This window comes from Balearica regulorum, chromosome 2 (genome assembly GCF_011004875.1).
Source record: "Balearica regulorum gibbericeps isolate bBalReg1 chromosome 2, bBalReg1.pri, whole genome shotgun sequence".
In the NCBI taxonomy this organism is placed as follows: Eukaryota; Metazoa; Chordata; class Aves; order Gruiformes; family Gruidae; genus Balearica; species Balearica regulorum.
The window spans coordinates 23,522,020-23,543,540 of NC_046185.1; the positions used below are offsets into that span (position 1 = coordinate 23,522,020).

The window sequence follows — 21,521 nt, forward strand, 5'->3', positions numbered from 1 at the left end:
TACTACCAGATCAGGCTAACAGCCTGTAAATTCTTGTTTGACTAGATAATCTAGCACAGCAGTAAGACTTAGTAGGAAAATCAAGAACAATCTTTTGAATTGAGATAAAAATGATTTAACTAGTATGCAATAGTTGGATTTTGCAGATAGTGAGGCTTTGCTGTAGAATGTGCCTGCGTCTAGGCAATTTTACTGCAATGTCTTTTAGAAATCTTGAAAAAAAGAGGTATGAAATAACTTCTGCAGAGATCATTTATGCAAAACTTGGTTCCAGTTTCCTAACGCCTTAATGTTAGTTATTGCAGTGTGGTTGCCATAGCTTTGTGATGAACACTTTTAGAAGGGTTTTTCAGGACAGTTACTTATATATCAAAATAACACTATGCAAGAGGCAGAAGAAAAATGTGCCATAAATTTTCCTAGTACAATAGAAAACTGCAGATACATGCAACGTAAGGGTATAGCTTGCCTGCTTATATCTTAGGTGCTTACAGTTCACCTGCTTTACCTGCTGGGTGATGTGGTGGTGGGAAGGTTCAGACAGTACGTGGAACCCTTTAGGAAATGTAGAGTTGAAAGATATCATTTATGCAGGTGTTCCGGTTAAAGTTAAGAATGTGTGATTAACAGTAGTCAACCTAATTCAGAAGGCCTCGTAGGCAAAGTACCTGCACATATGTCCTTGTGGCCACTATAATGCCAAATAACATTGATGTTAGCACAGTTGGAGCTGTCATTTGATCTGTACCACATTTAGTACATTGCAATACACCTTAAAAGCAGAAACAACTGTTCTTGTGTCCTATTCCAGCGGAAAAAAATAATCTGTTCTCTCTGAAATGCCAACATAGAGGTCAACCACTGCACCTGAATGTCAGATTTTCTAGCTTATGTTTGTTTCTAATTACTGAAATGCATATTCTCTTGTAACTCTTTATTTGTTTCACTGCAGGTAGTTCATTCAGGTTTTATATCAAGAAAAAGATTTTTGGTTAGGCCAAATGAAGACGACTGTGTATTTGAGAAAATAAGAGAAGAGGACCTGTGATAATTTATTTAGAATACTGTCTTTCAAAATGAATTGCCTGGGAACAAAAACCCCATTGCTGAAACCTTGAATTATAAGGGGGGGGGGGGAATCTTCAATGTAATTCTTTGCCTTTGCAGTGTTCTTTATAGTATTTACAACTCCAGTAAACTAGTTTGAATGGGTGCTGACAATCTGGAGATGTCTTGCATACATGCCTTTTTGGCTTTTTCCCCCTGACTGAAATTGTTGGGGTGGAAAGGGGAGAAACTTAGAGTGCTATGATGTTTGAGGAAGAAAAAAGTATTTACATATCAGGTTGTTTCTGTGAGTATTGGTGTAATTAGTGTGATGGCTGAGCAGGTTCTCACCATCTAGACCTTCTCTGGAAAAGGCCCATACTTCCTGTGGTCATTCCCCTTACCAGGACCAGTCATTCCTTTCAAGTAGAACAGGCCATTACGGTGCCCTTAGTGACCTCTGAGATACCACCAGTGCTGACTCAAAAGCTGACATGTTGGAGAATGAAGGTATTAATGTGCTCTCTGGCACGGCAGTGGGCTGGGCTATTGGTCAAATGCATGTAACTGCATCAGGAACCGGGCAGTCTTATACGGATGGCACTGGGATAAGCTGGTACCTGATATAGTCGGAGAAAGGCAGACACACCATTAACCAGCTCACTAAGTGATCTGCTACTTGCAAGAAGACTGCCTAAACCACCACACTCCACACCAGGCTTGAAGGGTCTTTGATTCTTCTTACTGTCCTTGCTTTGAAAGGCAGGATCAAGTGTGAGAATAGGGGAAGTGGGGGGGGGGGGGGGGAAAGGCCCCACTTATATTTTTGGGGAAGTCAAATAACTTCAGGGGCTTCCTACCTTTTTTTTTTATTAGTTGGGTTTCTTTTGTTGTGTGTAAGGTTTTTTGTTTTTTTCATTTTCCCCATTTATTTGGTGCTGAAGTGACTCCAGGTGCAAAGGAACTGTACTCCTGCCTGAATTTTTAGCTGATTTTTGTGGTTAGAAGGGTAGCATACACAGCAGTGTCAGAAATAAAGCTTCCCCTAAGAGGCAGAGTTTTGACAACTTCGTGGAATTTCCTTCATTTAACAAAAACAGTCAACTGTTAAAAATATTTGGAATTTTTTTTTTCTATAAATCAGAGCTGCTTCTCTTCATTAAAGCTGTTACCCCTCGTCCTCTGGCTGTTGTCCTGCCTCTCCGCTGGCCCGCATCCCGTCCCTCTCGCTGGTCGTTCCCGACTCGGCCAGGCTGTGGCGGTGCGGAGGGACGGACGCTCTGAAGGCCCCGTTATGGCCGGCGGGTTACGGCCGCTCCCCTCACTCTCGTTCCAGAATTCATTTCCCCCCTGCTGCTGCTGGAGGCCTCCTCGCACCAACTGGGGAAATGATTCAAAACACAAAAGCAGGGCCCCTTTCGGAGCAGGAGGAGGCCGCGCCTCACCCAACCCGGCTCAGGGGAGGCTGCAGCCCTGTGAGGAGCGGCGTCCCTGCCGCCGGCCTCCTCGCCCGGCCCGGCCCGGCCCCCTCGGAGCTGCCCGCCGGCCTGGGGCCCATGGCAGGCGCCTCAAGGGCAGCGCTGGGCGGGCGGTGCCGCCCCTCCACCTCCAGCCTGGCTCAGCGCTGGCTGGGAAAGCGGCCCGGCCTCTCTCGGTGGGAGAGGAGCATCCGAGGCGGCGGGCTGGGCCCTGCCCTCCGCTTCGGCTATACCGGGACCCGCAGGGCCCAGCGGCGGCCTCCGCCCAGCAGGGGGCGCGTGCGGCCTCTCGGCCGCGCCTCCACCGCCCCCGTTCTCTCGCCTTCAAGACCCCGCGCGCCCTGTGCGTGCCGAGCCGCCGCCGCGGAGTGGCAGGTATCGCGGGGAGGGGGGCGGTGTCGGTCTGTCCGTGGGGAGGGGGGCACGGTCGGTCGGTCTGTCTGTGGGGGAAGGGGCGGGGTCGGTCGGTCTGTCGGTGAGGAGAGGGGAGGGCGCTGTCCGCCCGCCTGTTTGTGTGTGGCGGGCCTGGGCCCTGCTGAGCACTACGCGTTCTGCCGCGGAGCGGGGGGTGAGGAGCAGCGTCGGGTGGGTGGTGGCGGCACCGGCACAGCCCGCCCCGAAGCCGTGACACCCTCGCCGGAGCGGCGGCGGGACGCGGACCGCAGCGGCGCTGCCCCCAGACCGCCGGCGAGGGCGTGCGGCGGCTCGGCTGGGAGCAGGGCCCGAGGGCGCCGCGGTAGGGAACCGGGGGCAGGGCGGCGCGGGGTGGGCTCGGCAGTGACAGGCACAGCAACCGGCGGCAAAGGCGACGTGGGGCCTGGGCAGTGCCCGGGCCGGGACCTGACAGGGTGGAGCGCAGTCGATGCTGTTTCGGTGGGAAGACGTTTGGTGGGAGAGCAGCGAGTGTTTATCGCGGGAAGGGAGGGAGATAGGGACAGGAAAGCGGCTGATACAGGACGACAATAAGCGTGCAGCCCTTGGGGCGTGCTGCTCTAGAACATGCTTTTTAGGAGAAAACAAGGTAAGTGAGACTAAAAGGCAATACGTATTTTTGCCAAAAGAGCTTTTTGGCTCAAAAAAGTCCTCAAAGCTGTCTTTGATAAAATAATTACTGTTTTTAAGGGAAATGGAGTAGTTCTCTTTTTTTTTTTTTTCCTAGACAACACTAAAGTTTTTGATCAGCTGCTGCAAAGGAAATTGTTGTTGTACTGAAAAGATAGGGATAACACCCGAGTTGTAAAGAGGGTGGGGAATTAACTAGAGACAAACTATGGTGAGTTCTGAAAAGAAAATCTATCAAATTGAGTATAAAAGATGATAAAATTAGTTCTTTAAAGATCTGTCCTGAGACCAATCTTATTAAGTATTTAATAGAGATCTTGATGTAGCAATTAAAACTGTAAAAAAGTGATGAAGAGTTAGAAGGCATTGGCAATATAGAAGAGGGTGACAGTACTACACAGGAAGAACTGGGTGATCCTGAGAAGTAGAGAATGAAATAAGTACAGTAACAATTGAAAGAACAAGAGTGTGCAGTTGCAAACTTGTAAGCATGCAGTTTGCAGAAGAAATTCTTGCCAGGTGAAAGCAACGCAAAACCAAAATATGTATTAGGTAATTACAAGATATGCAGTTTGGAAAAAGTGAATGCTGACCTATGGTGACCCAGAAAAAAATGTTGTTATTATTATCCATGAGGAAAACTCCAGAATACTGTGTATAATGTTAATCATTTTCAGGTAAAAAGGTACAGTATAACAGATGCAGGAAGATGTGCCTGGGACAGGTGGGGAAATTAAGAGTGTTGAAAGAAGTATTTGGCTTTTTTTAGTTTTACAGAGTAAATGCCTTTTTTTACTTTCTGTTGAACCATCAAGGTAAATACTGTGAATGGAATACATTGAGCTAAATAATGATGTTGATACATGAATAATTTAACATAGATTTTAAGAGTCATAATATCTGATGTTCAGGAGCAGCCTTCCAAAAGTTCAAGAAGGAACAAATACCCAACGCTTTTTAGATGGAATGTGACTGGTTTGTGAAAGTAATGCTTTTGCTTGCTGCAGCAGAGGACTAAGCTTAATGTTATCTGTAGACCTTAGGTCTGTTTTTCTTTTTTGTTTATAAAATAGATTATTAACAACAACTTGTTCAATTTGATTTTTAGAAGAAAAATATTTATAATAATGTTTGCAGCCTGAATAGTAGGGTTGGTGACAATCAGAAAATAACACTGACTAATTGCTCTCTTTTTGAGTTGAAGAGAAGGTATTGGAGAGTAAGCTGAGATGAGTTGAAGGCTAAAGTGTAGTACATGCATCTGTCTTCTTACCATAGGGATGTTAGTTTGCCTCTGCAAAAGGGGACTAAAAAATCAGTTCTGATCTTCCCTCAATGACAGGTTTCCTCTCAGCAGGTTTTGGTACCCTTAATTTAGAGTTGCCTCATCAGCAAGAGTGAGGGATTCCAAGTGGTGCCTTAAATTGACTGTATTATCCCACCTCATATTCTTGTGCAGTTAATTTCTGAATACGTGTGGCCTTGAAGTCCTCACCTGCAGCCCAGGACCTGAGATACCTGGTCATCCAGGGAGTCGACTACTAGTGGCTCTTCTAGGAATTTGGGTGTGCTGGAAATTTGAGGGCTGTTTCTCTTTTGATCAGTCTGTCAGTTGGTTGCCTCCCACGTGATCTCAGTTGTGGATGCACCACCTCCGGATGGATCAATTAATAAGCACATAAAATATTTCAGAGGGCATTTGTTTATACACATGACGTGAAATACATGATCCCTGATGCATTCAGCTTTCTGTGGAGACCATTCATAGCATGCTGTTAGTGTAGATGACAGGCTGACTGGCCTGTCTTGAGTGCATGGGCCTGTTTGACCAAATTTCAGTCGTTGATGTTTACTGAGGTTCTGTTGTCACCTAAGTCATGAGCACAAATACTGAAGTGGTCAGATTTGTTGTGGTTTGCTTTACTACTTAAAGATGATACTTACTAAATATGTGGAAAAAAATTTTATCTCACACAGTACCTCACTGAAACCACGTCTATACTTACAGGACTTAGATTCTGGCTTTAGTTCATGTATCAACACCACTTTTCCAAGTGACAGTTCTTTCTCTTACTTTGTCAATAAAATTTCAATTGACTAAGTGGAACAGAGTTGCTTAAACACTAGTTTTGTCACGCAGCAATTTTCTCGCATCCAAGTAATGCAGCTATATCAGCTGAATTTTATAACATAAACTTAAAAGAATAGATCTTTTAATGTTCATTGATAGGATTATATTCTCCAGCATGCTCAAGACCTCTTATAGCGTCAGATCAGCATAATGGGTGATGGCAGAGAAGGGGCAGCCGCCCATTTCAGGAAAGCCTCCTGTTGTATGGGTTTCCCATGGATGGTATAGAATGTTTGTCATCTTCACATCGACATTTTTTTTGTGCAGAGAAGCCTATGCCTGTCCTTGCTATGTGTTAGTATGTTAGGGACTGGTTCTGACGGAAGATATACTTTTAGAGGTTTGCTACATCTAAGGCTCCTCAGCCTTTACTAAAGTTTACTGAGTAGGGTTGTAGATGCAGGTGATGTGATTTATACAGTCTACTTGGATTTTCAGGAAGCATTAAAATAGAAGTACCCTACCAGCAGCTTTTGAAGGGACTGAGTGCTTATAGCATGAAAGAGATTTCTTACATGCAGAAATAGTTGAGTTGAAAAATTTAACAGAGGGCAAAAATAAATTGCTGAAAAAAGGAAGGGGGCAGAAAGGTGGAACATGAGCTTCAGTGTACACAAAGGTAAGATGATGTCATGAGTAGAATAATCTAAACCATGTTTACATGGTGCTGAACTCACAACTGGCAGCCACCACTCAAGAAAAATCTCTTGGAGTCACCATTGACAGTCCCCTGAAAACCTCAGCTCAATGCCCTGGTAGCCAGAAAGCCACGAAAATAGTGACTGTCCTCAGGGAGGCTGCCGAGAAGAAGACAGAGGGCACCATTTTGCTGCTCCAGCTTGGTGCACCCACATCTGGAGTAGTGTGTGTGGTTCTGGTCTCTGCGTCTGAAGAAGGGTTAGAGAAGAGCAACCAAAAGGACCAAGGGGATCAGCTTCCTTACGGGGAAAGACTGGAAAGTCAAGATTGTTCATATTAGAGAGGAGATGGCTGGGGCATGACCAAGACTTACGGAATGAAGGCAGTGGATAAGGTGAGAGTTACTCCTCCAGTCTTGCAGGGAGTTTGCTTGCTGGGACTGGTGGGAGGGCGATTCAGATGGATATAGGGAAGGATTTCACCAGGGTGACAGGGGGATCTGCAGCGGCAGAGAGTCGGGCAGGTTCAGGAAGGGATTAGGAAAAACTCATGGACAAGAAGTCCATTGAGGGCTGCCAGAAGGACTAGTCAGGGAGGTCTGTCGTGGCTGCTGGGGTTTGTTTGGGGAACGGGCTACAGAAAGCAGCCAGGCTCATGTGCTCTCACGAAGAAGGATCTCTGATTGCCATGGTTGAACGCAGAGTGCTGGGCAAGCTGGATCAGTCTGATCCAGGACAGCAGTTTTTGTGAACTTTTGATCAGCCTTTTCAGTGGAAGAATTTTAGTTCTGCAGGGTTCGGTTCTGGATTCTGAACTGTTAGCATTTCTATGAACAGCCTAGAAAAGACAGTGAGCAACAAGGTGATAGTGCTTGCTGATGACAGGGGTAGTGAAGATAGGGTCAACTATGAAAACCTGCAGGAGGACCCTGTAAGACTGAGTTACTGGATAATATAACATGAATTCAATGTAAGTAGAGTGATTCAGATGATAGCACAAAAAGAATCCTAACTTCCCATATGAGATACTGGGCTCTCAGTAATGAGCAGTGTTTTGTAGTTACAATAAATGGTTCCATGAAAATGTAACCACAATGCTCAGCAGCAGTCAAAAAGGTAAATCCGATAGTAAATATTATTGGGAAAGAAGTAAAGAACAAACCAAAGAATTTTGTCATGCCACTGTGTTAATCCACAGTTCACCTCAAACACTCTGTAGTATTGCTGTTCATTGTCTGGACACCAGCTTCATGTTGAATATAAAGTCTTGTGTCAATAGGTTACTAGCATTTACTAAGTTATCTAAAGGTGAAGGTTTTCCCTGTACAAGTGTTGTCTTTTGTTTCTAGGCTCAGCAGGATCCATTGATGCAATTGGTAAACGTCAGTTGAGTTTCCTCACCCAGGGGTTCCATAATTACTGTTTCAAATCCGTTTCACATCTTTCCAACCATCTTCCATTACATTTTTGGTCAATTCCTGCCTCTGTGTGGATCAGGAGCTTAAGGGTGGTCTCCCTGATTCTCCTCAGACTTGCCAGTTGTCCTTGGAAACTGTAGGCTGTGAATTTGTCTCCTTCTGTCCCTAAAGACACAGTGTTGGGCAGACACTAATGCTGCAGGTTTGTTTACATGGAGTAATTTTTTGAGCCTAAGCAAGGTGAAGTAGCTATTAATGAAAAATAGCATGTGTGTGTATATATATACACATATATATCTGTAAAACCTTAATAGTTTTATCATTTAATCTTACGTCACATAACGTGATCCAGCATGATACCATTAAGTATTTAAAGTCATGCCATATTGATAAACATTTAGAATATTTGAAAGAAGTAAATATATCAGTTAACTATTCAGCTTTGATAAACTGGTTTAATGATTTACTGTGTGAACATGAAAATTCTGAGCAGAAATATCTGTATCCAGCAGTCGCAGTAAGTCACGTATCTGACGGCATTAATTGTCTTATCATTAGTATTATTTGTTGATATAAAATAATAAACTCTAATGAACAAGCAGAGCAATATTTTATTTTAAAGTCAAGTATACAGTTATATCTAAATGACTTACAAACTTAGGAGACATCTGCTTTTTAAAGTTATCTGCTTGTCTTCACTAGCCATTAAACTAGATTTGATGTTGGATACATTACTAAGGCCATGTCATCAAGGTTATGTATGACTGAGAGCATATAAGCTATTATATACATTACAAGAAGTAAAGTAAGAAAATCTGGACTGTGTAATAATAAGCAGTTTAGTGACAGGTTCTTGGTTCTTAGTTTGCTTTATTGCTGGAGTAAAGCTGACTAAGCTCTGACTATGATTCCTGCTAGATGCAGAAAGTTTTTCCCATTTTAGTAAACTTGTCATCTCAGACTTCTTGGGGTTTTTTTAGGTAAGGACTGGGCTTTTTAGGTGTCAGTGGTGTTTTGGTTTCGTTTTCAGGGGTTTTTTAAGAAGCGGGCATAAACGCCTACTTTTTTTAAAGGAAATACCTTTTGTCTTCAGAACTCAAGCCACCTACCGAAGTCCTTATTTTGTCTAACACAAGATCAGAGCTTAAACGAGATCGCTCTTTGTGCCACAAGGGAGTAGCAGTTTGGATTTCAGAATTCTTTTTTTATCAAGTTTTATAAAATCTTACTTTCAGACCTTCCATCATTTCCTTCTCAGGAACATAGAAAACACCACAAAATGTAGAAAAAGTGGTTGGTGTGAGTCCAGGCTTACCCAGGGAACCGTTTGCTCTAGTTGAAGTGGAATTTGTCAGTCCATATGGCGGCAGTGTTTGCCCAGAGACAAGCCCGGGACCTGCTGCGGCAGCTTACAGCCATCCCTTGCTGCTCAGCTCCTGTTTGCTGTCTTCTCCTGCTTCAAGGTCTGCAGCTAAATTAAACACAAACACTTCATTAGGAGTGGAATGAATTCTCTCTAGTCTGTTAAAAAACAAACAAACCAACAACAAACAATATGTGATGACCTTTAATATTTTCTTGACCAACCTACATTAGCACACTACATGTTCCCAGGAGAAACAAAGAAGGAATTTGAATAAAGGTTTGTGGAGAGATTGATAATTATGACCAATGTAAGTGATTCGATAACTTTATAGAAAGGCAGATGTATTAAAACTGACCACGATGATCAGGGAAGTACTGCAGTTATTTACTGATTTACCTGAGCCACTGGTGGGGAATTTAAGTTACAGATAATTTGAAGAAAGCTGTAAATTGCCTTTCTTCCTAAACAGTTCTTTTGCAGAAGATGAAAAATGAGCAAGGTTCAAAAATACTTAAATGTATATTTGATAGAAGTGCACTGAAGCATGTAATGCAACTGAATTACCAGTTAAGTGTGGTAAGGAGAAAATGTTAGTGAATCTGCTTGTCAATAAAAGTGGTTTAAAAGTGATCTCTTACCTATTGTTCCCATATTTTGTGTACGTAAATACACAATGTGTGTACTATATTCTCTGGGGAAGCATTCTGCAACCCTGGATTGGCATTTGAAATCTTGTTTATTATCTGTCTTGTAATGTCGAGATACTGTACGATGATGAGCAAAGCTCCCTGTTTCTGTGTCATTCATTGTCTGCTGATCCATAAAGGAGCAGCAATAATTACCCTAATTTTTTTGTAAAGCACTTTGTAGCCTGTACTTGCAAAGCGCTATGTATATGCAGGGCACCAAAGTTTCTACTTGCAGGATGGTCCTGACATCAAGAGACTATGTCTGCGTAAGGGAGTGAGAATGCCTGAAAACAAATGGCATAAGTGATGTTCTTGTATTACCACTTACCCACGTGTCTGGCTAGTGATAACCTGCTATGATACCTTGAATCCAGGAACTGTTGAAAAAATAATTAAAATTAGGAAGGGAAAATGCTGCAAAATACAACTGTGTGTAAAACAGACATCATGCTGTACTGAATCCAAGATGTCCGTGTTAGTGGAGCAATAAAACACTGTTCCAGCTGGATTGAATAGATAAAGGTTTTTAATGGAAGATACAGAGCTCTCATTGGAACTTGATGTAGATAATGGGGTTCTTTCCTAAACAGAAATGACAATTGATGATGATTTTTTACTAACTACAACACTTATTCAGGTAAATGACTTCTCAGTAACTCACACATAAATATAAGTGTGCATGAAAACTCAGGAAGGAATTTCTCCCACAGGCTACGTAGCAAGTGAAAGAGAATAATATTGTTGGGTTTACATTTCCACATACAGTCAGTGTTCAGAGGATACATAAGCAAGGTAATGTGGTTTTGGTTTGGATTTTCAGTTATTAAATTACACCTTTTTTAAAAACTTTATCTTGTATATCCAAAGAGAGTGTTTTTAAGGGAACAATCCCATTTGACCAGGAAAGTTTGCCTTCAGAGATCATGGGCTTACAATTTAAGCAAAGTACTGGAATATTTTTCATTCATTTAAAGACTGAAGAGGAAGAGCTCTGCAAGCCGCTGCCACTGAAGTACTCTCAAAGTGTATTACAGAAAGAGGAAGCTGTTTGCCATGAGGGAGTCGGCAAGTGTAGATTTTGCAAGTAACGCGTTGTGTGGTTTGCTGGTGCGGGATGTTACTTTTTCTTGGTTTTGTTTTCATTTCCATTTCTTGTGGTGGCAGTTGCTCTAGTTTGCTGATACTTAGGTTCTAGATGTCAACATGGATATTAATATTGAGATGTCTCAAGTACTGAGCAATCTGATGTTGTGGTGTTGTCCTGCTGTGTTGTTTTAAAATAGGGGCAGTTACTTCTGTTTTTCTGAATGTTCTTGGAAATGCTGTAGTTTTGCAGAACTGGTATATCTTATGTAGCAGTGACTGGGTCATTAATGCAATTTGTCAGATACATTAGTATTTTTGTAGTGGAAAGACTGGTCCCATTAGTGATTCTGTCTCACAGTCTAACTCTATGGTTTGAATATTTGACATCACTCCTGGCTTGTGCAAGTGTGAAAGTGTTACACAACAGATCAGCCTGTCACACTGAGTTACCGTTGTACGCAGTTCAGTGAGAGACAACTGTCTTCTAATACATAGAAGTAAATTATTCTTACAGAATTATTTAATATAAGCATTCCTTTTGAAAACAGGTCAATTAGATTTTCTTATCCTGTACTAGCCTACATGTGTCATTGAAGAAGTGGCTTATAGCATCATTTCTAAAATTTATTAATGAAGTAAACTGTGCTCAGGCTGTATCCACATTGCATAAATTTAGAGACAATGTATTCTTATATTATGCCTTTCTAATGGAAATCCTTGCTTGGGAGGACATCCTTGAATTTACTTTTTTTTCCCAAAACTAATTTTCTATCAAAGTACCAAGTTATTAACAGCAATTATTTTTTTAAACAGAAGTATAATTTAAAAGATACATTTTCAGTAGATAGTGATGCATTTTTAGAAGCAGTCATTTACTGAACCAAATTAGATTTCTTTAACTCCAGTAGTAGTAATTTATAGGGATATTCAGAATGCTCATTTTGTAATACTTTTGTGTCTTGTTATTAATGCAAGTCTGTTTGTCTTCATTTGTGCCTGTGACGTTGGTGCTTAATGGTAGGCGTACTAGCTTTTAGGCAAGTTCAGAGATGTTATCTGATTCACCTTTGAAAAGCAATTTAAAGAGAATGGATAATGCTTTGGAATTTTGTTTCTAAATCCGCTGCGTTAGATATTCATTATAGCAATAAGCTTTTTGATACATACTGTGTAGAGAAATGTAACCACTGTTTGTTTATTCAAAAATATCTAATTAAGTTGACCATTGTAATTTTTTTCTGAGTTTTTTTAGACAGGAAATTTTGCTAAATTGGGTTAAATTTGAGGCAAGAACGTATCATTTGGGGACTGGCATTTTAAAGATGGTGTATAGTTCAGCTTTGTATGCATCTTGTATCTGGCATAGGTTAGGTAGCCATATGTGTAACAGAACTGTGTTTGTAGAAAAAATCTTTTTAATCACAGAGATAAATCAAACCAGATGGTCCAGATTTTTTTATTTTTTTCTTTTGTGAATACATTTGCTTAGTCCACAGTTTTCAAGCATTGGAAAGGAGGATTTGTTGGGGTTTTGTCTTTCTTACTGTGAAATACTAAGGTTTTGCTTTAGTCTTCTACACTTCAGTGATCAATTCTGAAAGATTCTAGTGCTAATAAATTCTGAATCAGAATTACTTCCAGTTACACTTTCTGATAACTGCTAATCTTTGTGCTTCCTTTCCTAAGGAGATAAGGTGGTGACGGGTTTTTTTTCTGGTATTATTAGCTAATGTTTCATCAGAGTTGTATGTAAAGTGAGGGGGAATTCTGTAAGGCTTTACCAGACATACACATCTGGTATGAAAACATAAACATTAGCTTACATTTAACAGAGCATGCCATACTGTTTCTCAAATAGCATAGTTCTCTTCCAGTATAATATTCTGTTGTTGATTTATGTTAGGCCTTGTTTTATTAAACAGGTTTTAACACTCAAATATTATTTTACAAGTGAACCACGATCCTTTTATCAAGTACAAGTAGGGGTTGGTGCTGTTGATATGCCATTAATATGGCTGATAATTGGAGGTTTTTAAATGATTTATGGTCTTGCTTTAGGGAAGATTTAGTGCAGAATTTAAAGGTCACAATCACATCATACAGAAGCCGGGCCCAATGTTTTTCTCAGCAAAGATTGAACTAGGAGAACTGAAGAAGAATTCCATCATTTATGATTTGGGTGGGAAACGGGCAAGAAAATTGAAATTGCTGTCAGCTGGGAATCCACGCTTTGCAACATCCAGGGGTTTTGTAACATGTTCAGTGGAAATACTAGTCAGTACATTGTCCTTTCTTTTTGTGTAGGGTTATAAGAAAGCTGTTATTGCCCTAAATGACACCAGTCTGGCAAGTTTTATGGTATGTCAGTGAACTGGCCTTTTGCTATGGGAGGTGATTGTGGAAAAGGGTGCTTGAGCCACATCACGTGTTTAAAAACATACTTGCAGCCTAGGGGAATGTACTCTGCTTAAAATCATTCCTTATACAGATACCAAAACACAGAAGTTATTCCTATCTCTTTCTCTTCTGTGTTCCAGAAAGAAAAAAAAGTAGTGCATTCCTGCACTGGGAAATTAGACAGTGTTGATACATATAGCAGAATTTGTCCAGATAGGAAATACAATCTAGGGAGGTCTAAATATGATTTATGAACCTCAACAGCCCCAAATGCTACAGCTGTTAATCAGACCAGTGTGTAAACATTTTGAAATTACTTCTGTAGGTGCTTTGATCTTGAATTTGATCTAAAACATGGGGGAAGAGCTATAAAATATAGACATAAACTCTCAAAAAAATGAGGTTTTTAATCGAATTCTTTGGCTACTGGCCATGTTTCCATTCTCCCGACTGAATGAGTGCACTGGTGTGGAAGGATACCTTATATAGATGAGAAAATTTAAATCTGCTTATAGCAGTCTTAGTAAGAGGTTCAGATAGTTAATCAGCAGACTGCTACATCATGAGTCCAAAACACAAACCCTGGGCAAGTGAAATAAACTGTTTCAAGTGAAGTTTCAGTTCTGTTTCCATTCAAAGCTTATCTAGTAAAGTCACTTTTCCTTCCTGTCACTTGAACTGTTTCATATCTGTATTGACATTTCTTCTAAGGGTTTTTACTGGTTTATATGATTTTTTTTTCCTTTTTTGCCTCTTTTCTGGGGCATTGCAAAGCTTTGCTGTCCAGTCTCCTAGAAGTTTTAATTTCTTTTTACCATTGCTTTGTGCACGTTTCACCATCATCGTGCATAGTTGTTCTCTTTTTTCTTCTTGTTTTCAAGTCATTGTTTCTTTGTGCTGTAAGCAGTGTCATCATACCCCCATTATTTGACTCATCCTTAAAATACTCTTCTGCAAAACTTAAATCGTAGTTCATGAAATATTCTATATCAAAAAAATCCATGGTGAAACTACATTTCTCTTCCTCTTTCAGGTCCTGCTACAGAAAAGGACTTAATCCTTTATTTACTGTTAAGCCAGATAAATTGCATTTGTGCTTCTCTATATTGGGGTTCTAGTTGAACCCACAATAGCATTTGTTCTCCTTGTACCCACTTCCAATTTTCACTTTCAGGTGGGCATTTTCACACAATACCTCTGTTTTCTGTGGTCTGTATTGTTGTTCTTGTTTTTTCAGTAGTTTGTGTATCTGTGGCACTATAAAAATAATGTTCTGCAAAGAGTATTGAAAAATATATTTCTTGCAGATTGAAGGAATTAGTATTTGTAATAATCAAGCATTTTCAGCAACTGACTGTACTTTGTGCATCAAAATTCAAATTCAGATGGTGGAAATCCCACTGGAGTAGCTTTGCTTATAGCTAGGAAGAATTGCAGTTAGCATCAGTATATCTGTTAACTGAATTGTTTATCGTTTCCCAATTTGTGGAAGGTGGTTCTTCTCCCTTGCAGTTCTGATGTACCAGTGTTTTGCCCTTTAATATCAATGCTACTACATGTGATCTCTTACTAGGTGAAAGCTAATCACCTGTCTTTCATTCGTGGCATTCATCTTACCAGTTTCCTGTAATAACAAAGCTTTGCTGCTGTTTCCAGAGGTGTGAGTAAGACTAGAAGGAGCTCTTTCCGTATTACCAGAACGGAACACAGCACACAAAGTTACTATGTAGGACAGGAAGATTTCAGAGTTGGTTTATAAGTTAGTTTGCCTTCTTGTTTGGGAAGCTGAGCAGTCTGCCAAGTATTTGCATTGTGTTTATTTGCCTGGTTTCACCATCATTTCTTCCCATGTTTACTTGCAGGATAGTCACTACTCCGGAGAGAATCAGAACAATGTCCTACGTTTTTGTAAACGACTCTTCCCAGACAAATGTGCCGCTGCTGCAGGCTTGTATTGATGGAGATTTTAACTATTCCAAACGACTGTTAGAGAGTGGTTTCGACCCAAACATTCGTGACAGTCGAGGCCGAACTGGCCTTCACCTTGCTGCAGCCAGAGGAAATGTAGACATCTGTCAACTCTTGCATAAATTTGGTGCTGACCTACTAGCCACTGATTATCAAGGTAACACAGCCCTTCATCTGTGTGGGCATGTGGATACCATCCAGTTCCTAGTTTCTAATGGACTTAAAATTGATATTTGGTAAGTCACTTTTTTTTTTTACAGCACGTATTGTATGATACATTAGTCTTGTGTTGCCAGAGCCTTGCATATAAATCTGTTGTTGCTGAAATGCTATATTTGGCGCAATTTTTTAACATATTGCTTAATAAAAACACAAAATAAGAAGGCAGGAAAACAATAGAGGCCACTTCTGCTAGTCTGTGCAACAAGCAAAGCAAATAAAAATAGCAGCTGCTGATTCTAATTCTGCCTCGCTGATGGCATTGCTATCCTGGTTTGGCCAGACAGCCAGGTGTGGGTGGTTGGCACCAAAGAAAAAATCACATTGACTACTTTAAAAGAATTTTCTCCACCACAATGCTATTGTTTTAATTGTTGTTCTGTGTAAGACAAAGAAAATACAGTATATCTGTGTGTCAGTTCATTCCCATACTCCTTTGGTAACAATGCTTCCTTTCAGTGTTTTCGCCCTCCCTCAAAGTCAGTGACTCAGTCCTTCTTTTAAATATTGTATATTCTTTCCTTCTGGCTTCCAGCATCTGTCAGATGCCAGTGCTCAGATGTAAGCTCTCAAGCTGCAAAATAACTAGCTGTTTCATCGCAGTAACTGAATTATTTTGTTTGTGCAACTTTCTGCATATTCACAATGCATGCAAAAACCAGTAGTAACTTCAAAACCTTTGAGTTTTTTAATCTGTTCCTTTTTCACCTGTCCCTCATCAATGTTTTCAACTCAGCAAAACTAGTTATTGGTAGACCACATTCTTTATGGGTTGTGGGTTGGGGTTTTTTTCAACTCTGGTGAAAATCCCTAGTCTGAAGGCAGCTCTGGTCTTACTCAGTATTATTTTAATAGTAGCAGAGAGACCATCTGTATTTTATTTCATTTTTGCCTGATGTCCTAATACTCACATGGAAGAAGGAACTATGAGGAACCAGATTGCACAATTCTTTCTTGAAATTAAGCTTAATCTTGAACATTGCCATAAATCTACTGTTTGGAGTTTCTTTGTTATAACACCCAGAGATTCCAATTAAATTAGAGTACTAGGAATTTTCATTGTATTTAGAGGAAAAAGAGTTGTGCAATATAAAACCTAACTATACTGATTTTCTTCTATAGTCAATTATGCTGTAAGTTGTATAGATTTTCTTACTGTCTAATATGACAATATAATTCTGAGGACTTACTAAATTGTAATGCGTTATGCTGAGTTGTCTTGTTACAAAATTTCTACATTAAAAGTTTCTTTTCTTCTCATGTCCTTTTTTGGGGTTATTTTAGCAATCACCAAGGTGCAACACCGCTTGTTCTTGCAAAACGAAGGGGTGTGAATAAAGATGTGATTAGACTGCTGGAATCTTTAGAGGAGCAAGAGGTGAAAGGATTTAACAGAGGAGCTCACTCAAAGCTGGAAACGATGCAAACTGCTGAAAGCGAAAGGTACTTACAAAACAAAAATAATTACTAGGAGAAATAATGTTTATGGCTTTTAGATTTTTGTGATTGACTTGTTTGTTCCTCAAAACAGGTAATATCAAATTTAGCCTGGTATTATCAGACCAAATCAAAATAAAATTTTAAATTTTGGAAAAATATCTTTAAACAGATAAAATGTAAGGGAAAAAAAAAGAACTTTTTCTATTGAGATTTTCATTTTATGGTGGAAATTTTAAAAAATAATTACTCATTTTCCATTACAGCCTCCCAAAAAGAAATATTCTACCCCTTATCATAAAGCCAAAGGGAAAATGGGGTGAAATGCAAAATGCCAGTACCACAGGCTAACCTAGCATCCTTTTGATAAGATCGATTGTCTGTGGAAAGAGGAGATAGCAGACTTTTCATCTGTCTGAACTTGAATAAAGGATTTGATATGGTGCCATGTATGAAATTTCTATCGGTAGTAGTCCTGGAAAAAATCAAGAATTAAATAAGAATTTTATGGTGGCTAAAGAGATAGCTAAAGGAGAACGGAAGATTTCAGGAAAATTACAGGCAGTTTCAGGGTAATTATTGGGTTAGATGGAAGTTACTAACAAATTCCTAAAGGGCTGGTTCTGAGACTGTGCTTGCTTACAATTTTCATAAATGATACTGGCATAGAAAGGAGTAGCATGTTAGTGATACTACAAAGTGAGATAGAGACAACCCAGAGGAAAATTGGAATGGCATAGACAAAAACCTGGGATGACAAGGGAGAGGAAATTAGTAGGAATAAATAGTGATTCAGCAGCACAAAGTGCAACTTCATTTACCTAAAGCTGTATGCCATAAAATGGAAGTTCCTCAGTGGAAAACAAGGGTTTGGGAAAAAAGGCTGGATCTATTAGTCGGTTCCAGGAGTTGGTGCTACCCTGAAAAAGGCAATGAACTCCTAGAATGTGCAAAATGAGATATTTCCACTACATAAAGAAAACTGTCAGTGCCGTTGCAAAAAGCAACGGTAGCTTCTGCTGTGTAGTACGTTTTATAATGCTGTTTAGCCCCATTCAAAAAAATATAATTTATCCTTTGGATTAATTGGAGAAGCATTGCTTCAGTGATGAAGGGAACAGAGCATCTCCTTGTGAAAGGAGGCAACTAGAGCTTGTTTTAGCCTGGCAGAGTGAAGGCTGAGATGTGTGTGGTTGCCGACAAGAAATACTGGTTTTGAACAATGTAAAATAACAGTTTAAGACAACAGAAGATGATAGCACAAGGGCCAAAGGATACAGATAAACCACAAATATTTTTTGGATTGAAAACTGGGAGTGATTTTTTTACAGTGAGCTTCCAAGACAACCTTCTTGTAGGATTTAGATGAGGCAAGAAGTTTTGCAAGTTTCAAAGGAGGCTAATTCTCTTGCAGAAGTCATTGACTTGCCAGTAAACGTGACAGAACATGGGATTGGTATTAATAATGCAAGAGATCTATCCAGTACTGGTTTGGTTTTTAATTTACATTGGAAACAGGATATCAACATTGTTTGGAATACTTGCTCTTATACTGAATTTATTCAAATATGTAATTTTTTAGATTGTCTAATAATGATCATGAACTGTGACTGCTGGAACATTACATCACAAAAAAAAGGGAGTTTAGTCACATAATTCTTGTTCAGTTTGTGTTAAAATGTACACAACCTTTACTGTAAATGAAAATTAAACTGTGTAGATGGAGTTGTTATCTAAATTGAGTAAACAAAAATTGAAACCAACAAAATTACAGAAATGCAAAATACTCCTATTGAGCAGATTGGAAGTTCTTTATTATACAGCAGGTGATCCCACTTATCAGAGAGACTGTTTTAAGCCTTGAAATAGAAAATTTAATATTATTCTCAAAATTACATGGGTATAAATTATAAGAATTTGTGCATATTAGCGTTCTGACTTAGCTAAATTCTACTGAAAGTTGCTTGTCACACAGCAATGTGTTTATGCTGGTTTTATTTAAACATATGGACCAACAGCTCAGCCCCATTTAAATTCCGATCTTTGATTTGATAGTGTCCCTTTAATGAACATAGCTTCCTTTCTGTTATTTGACCTTCATAAATGTTATATTGTTTGCTTTGGCAAGGAAGTCAGCAACTCTCCTTGGGGAGAGGCACAGAGACATAAACAGCGCACTGCCCAGCTTGTTTGTGAACATGTTTAAAATGTCTGAAATACGTTACTTTTAAAATAACAAATAACAGATGCCTACAGCAACAAAAGCAAGCTAGCTTGTGTGCTGTTTGTTTTGTAAATAAATAATGTCTTTCTAACAGTTGGCTTTTCAGACCTCCACAGTTTCATTCCTCCCTCTCAGTATTATTCGCACATTTTAGAGGCGCTTAGATGAATGTCTTCTCTCCTCTCCCCCCCCCCGACTCTCTTACATTATGTATGAACCTATGGAGAAATAATGGTTGCTCTTTCTGAAAATGTCTCTGACTTAAGTTTTCTGCTCCTTATTACATACAGTTCCTGGTGCTCTGGAACCAGAGGCTAAAGCTAGGTTAGCAAGTCAAATTTATTTTCTCTTGTGTTGCACTCCTCCCAGTGAGGAGCGGCACTGTGCTGTCAGGAGGCCGAGCTGGCTCTGTCCATTTTTCAGCACAGATGATCTGTCCATCTTACACAGCCCAGTGTGACCTGTGACTGTGCCTACTAGTTGTGTTGTTTCCACATTGTGTTGGAAACGGAAGAGAACATCTGTCGGGGCTACGTGGCACAAACTCTTCTATTGCTGCATTGCCATTTCTTAAGCAGCTGTAATTCGTAATAAGAAAAAATATCTTGAATAAAGATTTTAATTGGGTTGTAATATAACATAGCAAAAGTGTTTTCTATGTACCCTTTTCTATTTAGTGAACAAACGTGATCTTTTCACTTAAATTGCATTGCACCTTTATTTAACCTCGCTGTGGTTATGTATTAACTTGTTAGTACTTAATGAGCGAGCAGTTCTGTTCTACACCAATGGCTGTCTTTTAATAAACCTTTTGTTTTGCTTGAGAAATCATAATAAGCAAGGAAGATGACAAAATCCTGCAGTTATGGGCAAGCAAAAATAGCTTTGCAGCAAGGTAAATATTTAAAACACAAAAATACAAGCTGTTTAACAGGTAATTTCTGAAGTCTTCTGCATGTGATGCTGCAATACTTCAGCAAGCTATGGGAGTTTAGGCTAATTATTCTTCAGTGGCTGTACTTCCTAAGAAAAAATACCATGTGAATAGTGTGATTTTTTTTTCCGTGGTGTAATCTTAGAAGAGAGATTCATAAATAAGACCTTTTTCTGATAACAATCATTTGTCAATTTATTATCGTCACCAAGAACAATAGCACTTCTACAATTAGTTTTGACTTGGAAATTACTTTTCCCTGAAATGTTTTCTTATTGCTGTAAGAGATATCTAGGAATATCATAACTGCAAGCAATTAGAAGGGAGGGAAAAAAAATGCATTTTCTATGCTTACCTTCTGCTATTGACATCATTGTGTACGTAGTTGGTTTCACCGTTTCCGTTCCCTGCTTGTCAGAGCTTCATCCTGTAAACACCTGTGTGTGTAATTTCACTCAAGTGAGAAATAGTAGTAGGACTGTGCAGATGGCTAAAATTTTACATAAGTGAAATCAAGTGATGAGAAAGTTTTCCTGTTCTTCGTGAGGTTTTTCATACAGCAACAGAGAAAGTTTCCGGTTATAAACCGATTGTGAAACTAGCAAAATTGAGAGGCTGATACAAGAAGCTATGCAGTATTTGAAACAACTTACATTTTTTTTATAAGGCGATTCGTTGTCGAGATGACTGCCTCATTCTGATTTTATATTTGTTGCTGATTTAAAAGTGAGAGTTCCAGTCCCTAATTTATCATCTGACAATTTAAGGGGGCCTGATGGATTGGTAGTGGAATGTTAAAACATCAAAACAGTTGCTGAACACCATATGGCAGCAAACACAGCAATGCCAACTTGTTTTGAAGATCAAAAAGTTTCTGAAGTTCTTGTTACCCAAATTTATTGTTTTCTGTGATATTTTTATGCTGGAGAAGAGGCCTCTGTAACAAAGACATGCAGGAGACTAGTAAAGATCACTACAGAGTTCAGAATTATATTGGTTAAAGTTTCCATTTTATTCATCAGAGTTTATTTTTAAATCATAATTTGTTGTTTTATTAACAAGACCTGTGCCCCTTGAGGTTTTAGCCTTTTATTTAGCCTTAGATTTTACTAAGCCATATTTAGTAGGAATTACGAGAACTGACTTTTGAGGGCTTCTAGGTGGCAAGCCTGCAAAATCAATGCAGTTGTACAGATACAAATATCATTCTCTTTACACAGGTTAATAAAACATCTCTTCAACTAACTTAAGTTTAGATTTAGGAGTCTTTTCCTAATATGTTTTGTCTTGATTTTGTGGAGGCAATGCTATAAATCTGCAGGTGGGTTTAGTTTTTAATTTAGAACGTTTCAGTTGCTCTTAGTAGGATTACTGTCATACTTAAAGGTGCATTCTTTTGCTCTGATGTATTTTTAACTTTAATCCTT

The 21,521-nt window shown here is 39.5% G+C and overlaps 2 protein-coding genes across 12 annotated transcripts in view; both read left to right on the plus strand.

Moving 5' to 3' along the window:
- Positions 1–1,098, plus strand: part of SNX31 (sorting nexin 31) — a 32,976-nt gene extending 31,878 nt beyond the window's left edge. The window contains exon 14 of the mRNA XM_075743600.1: positions 953–1,098. Coding sequence (XP_075599715.1) covers positions 953–1,048 — 96 coding nt within the window. The 3' untranslated portion in view covers positions 1,049–1,098. The remainder of the gene's footprint in view (positions 1–952) is intronic.
- Positions 1,099–2,591: 1,493 nt separating this feature from the next.
- The window catches only part of ANKRD46 (ankyrin repeat domain 46), an 84,097-nt gene continuing 65,167 nt past the window's right edge, over positions 2,592–21,521 (plus strand). For 5 of the 11 annotated variants that reach the window (XR_012833753.1, XM_075743621.1, XM_075743618.1 and 2 more), the window contains exons 1-3: positions 13,220–13,273; positions 15,175–15,516; positions 16,784–16,942. Coding sequence is in view for 10 of the 11 variants with exons in the window: in XM_075743621.1 (XP_075599736.1) it covers positions 13,248–13,273; positions 15,175–15,516; positions 16,784–16,942 (527 nt within the window). In the remaining variant the exon portion in view is untranslated. Of the gene's footprint in view, positions 2,901–2,976; positions 3,094–5,046; positions 5,153–13,219; positions 13,274–14,345; positions 14,487–15,174; positions 15,517–16,783; positions 16,943–17,202; positions 21,516–21,521 lie in introns of those variants that run through there. The other 6 variants (XM_075743615.1, XM_075743614.1, XM_075743616.1 and 3 more) reach the window with 6 other exon arrangements.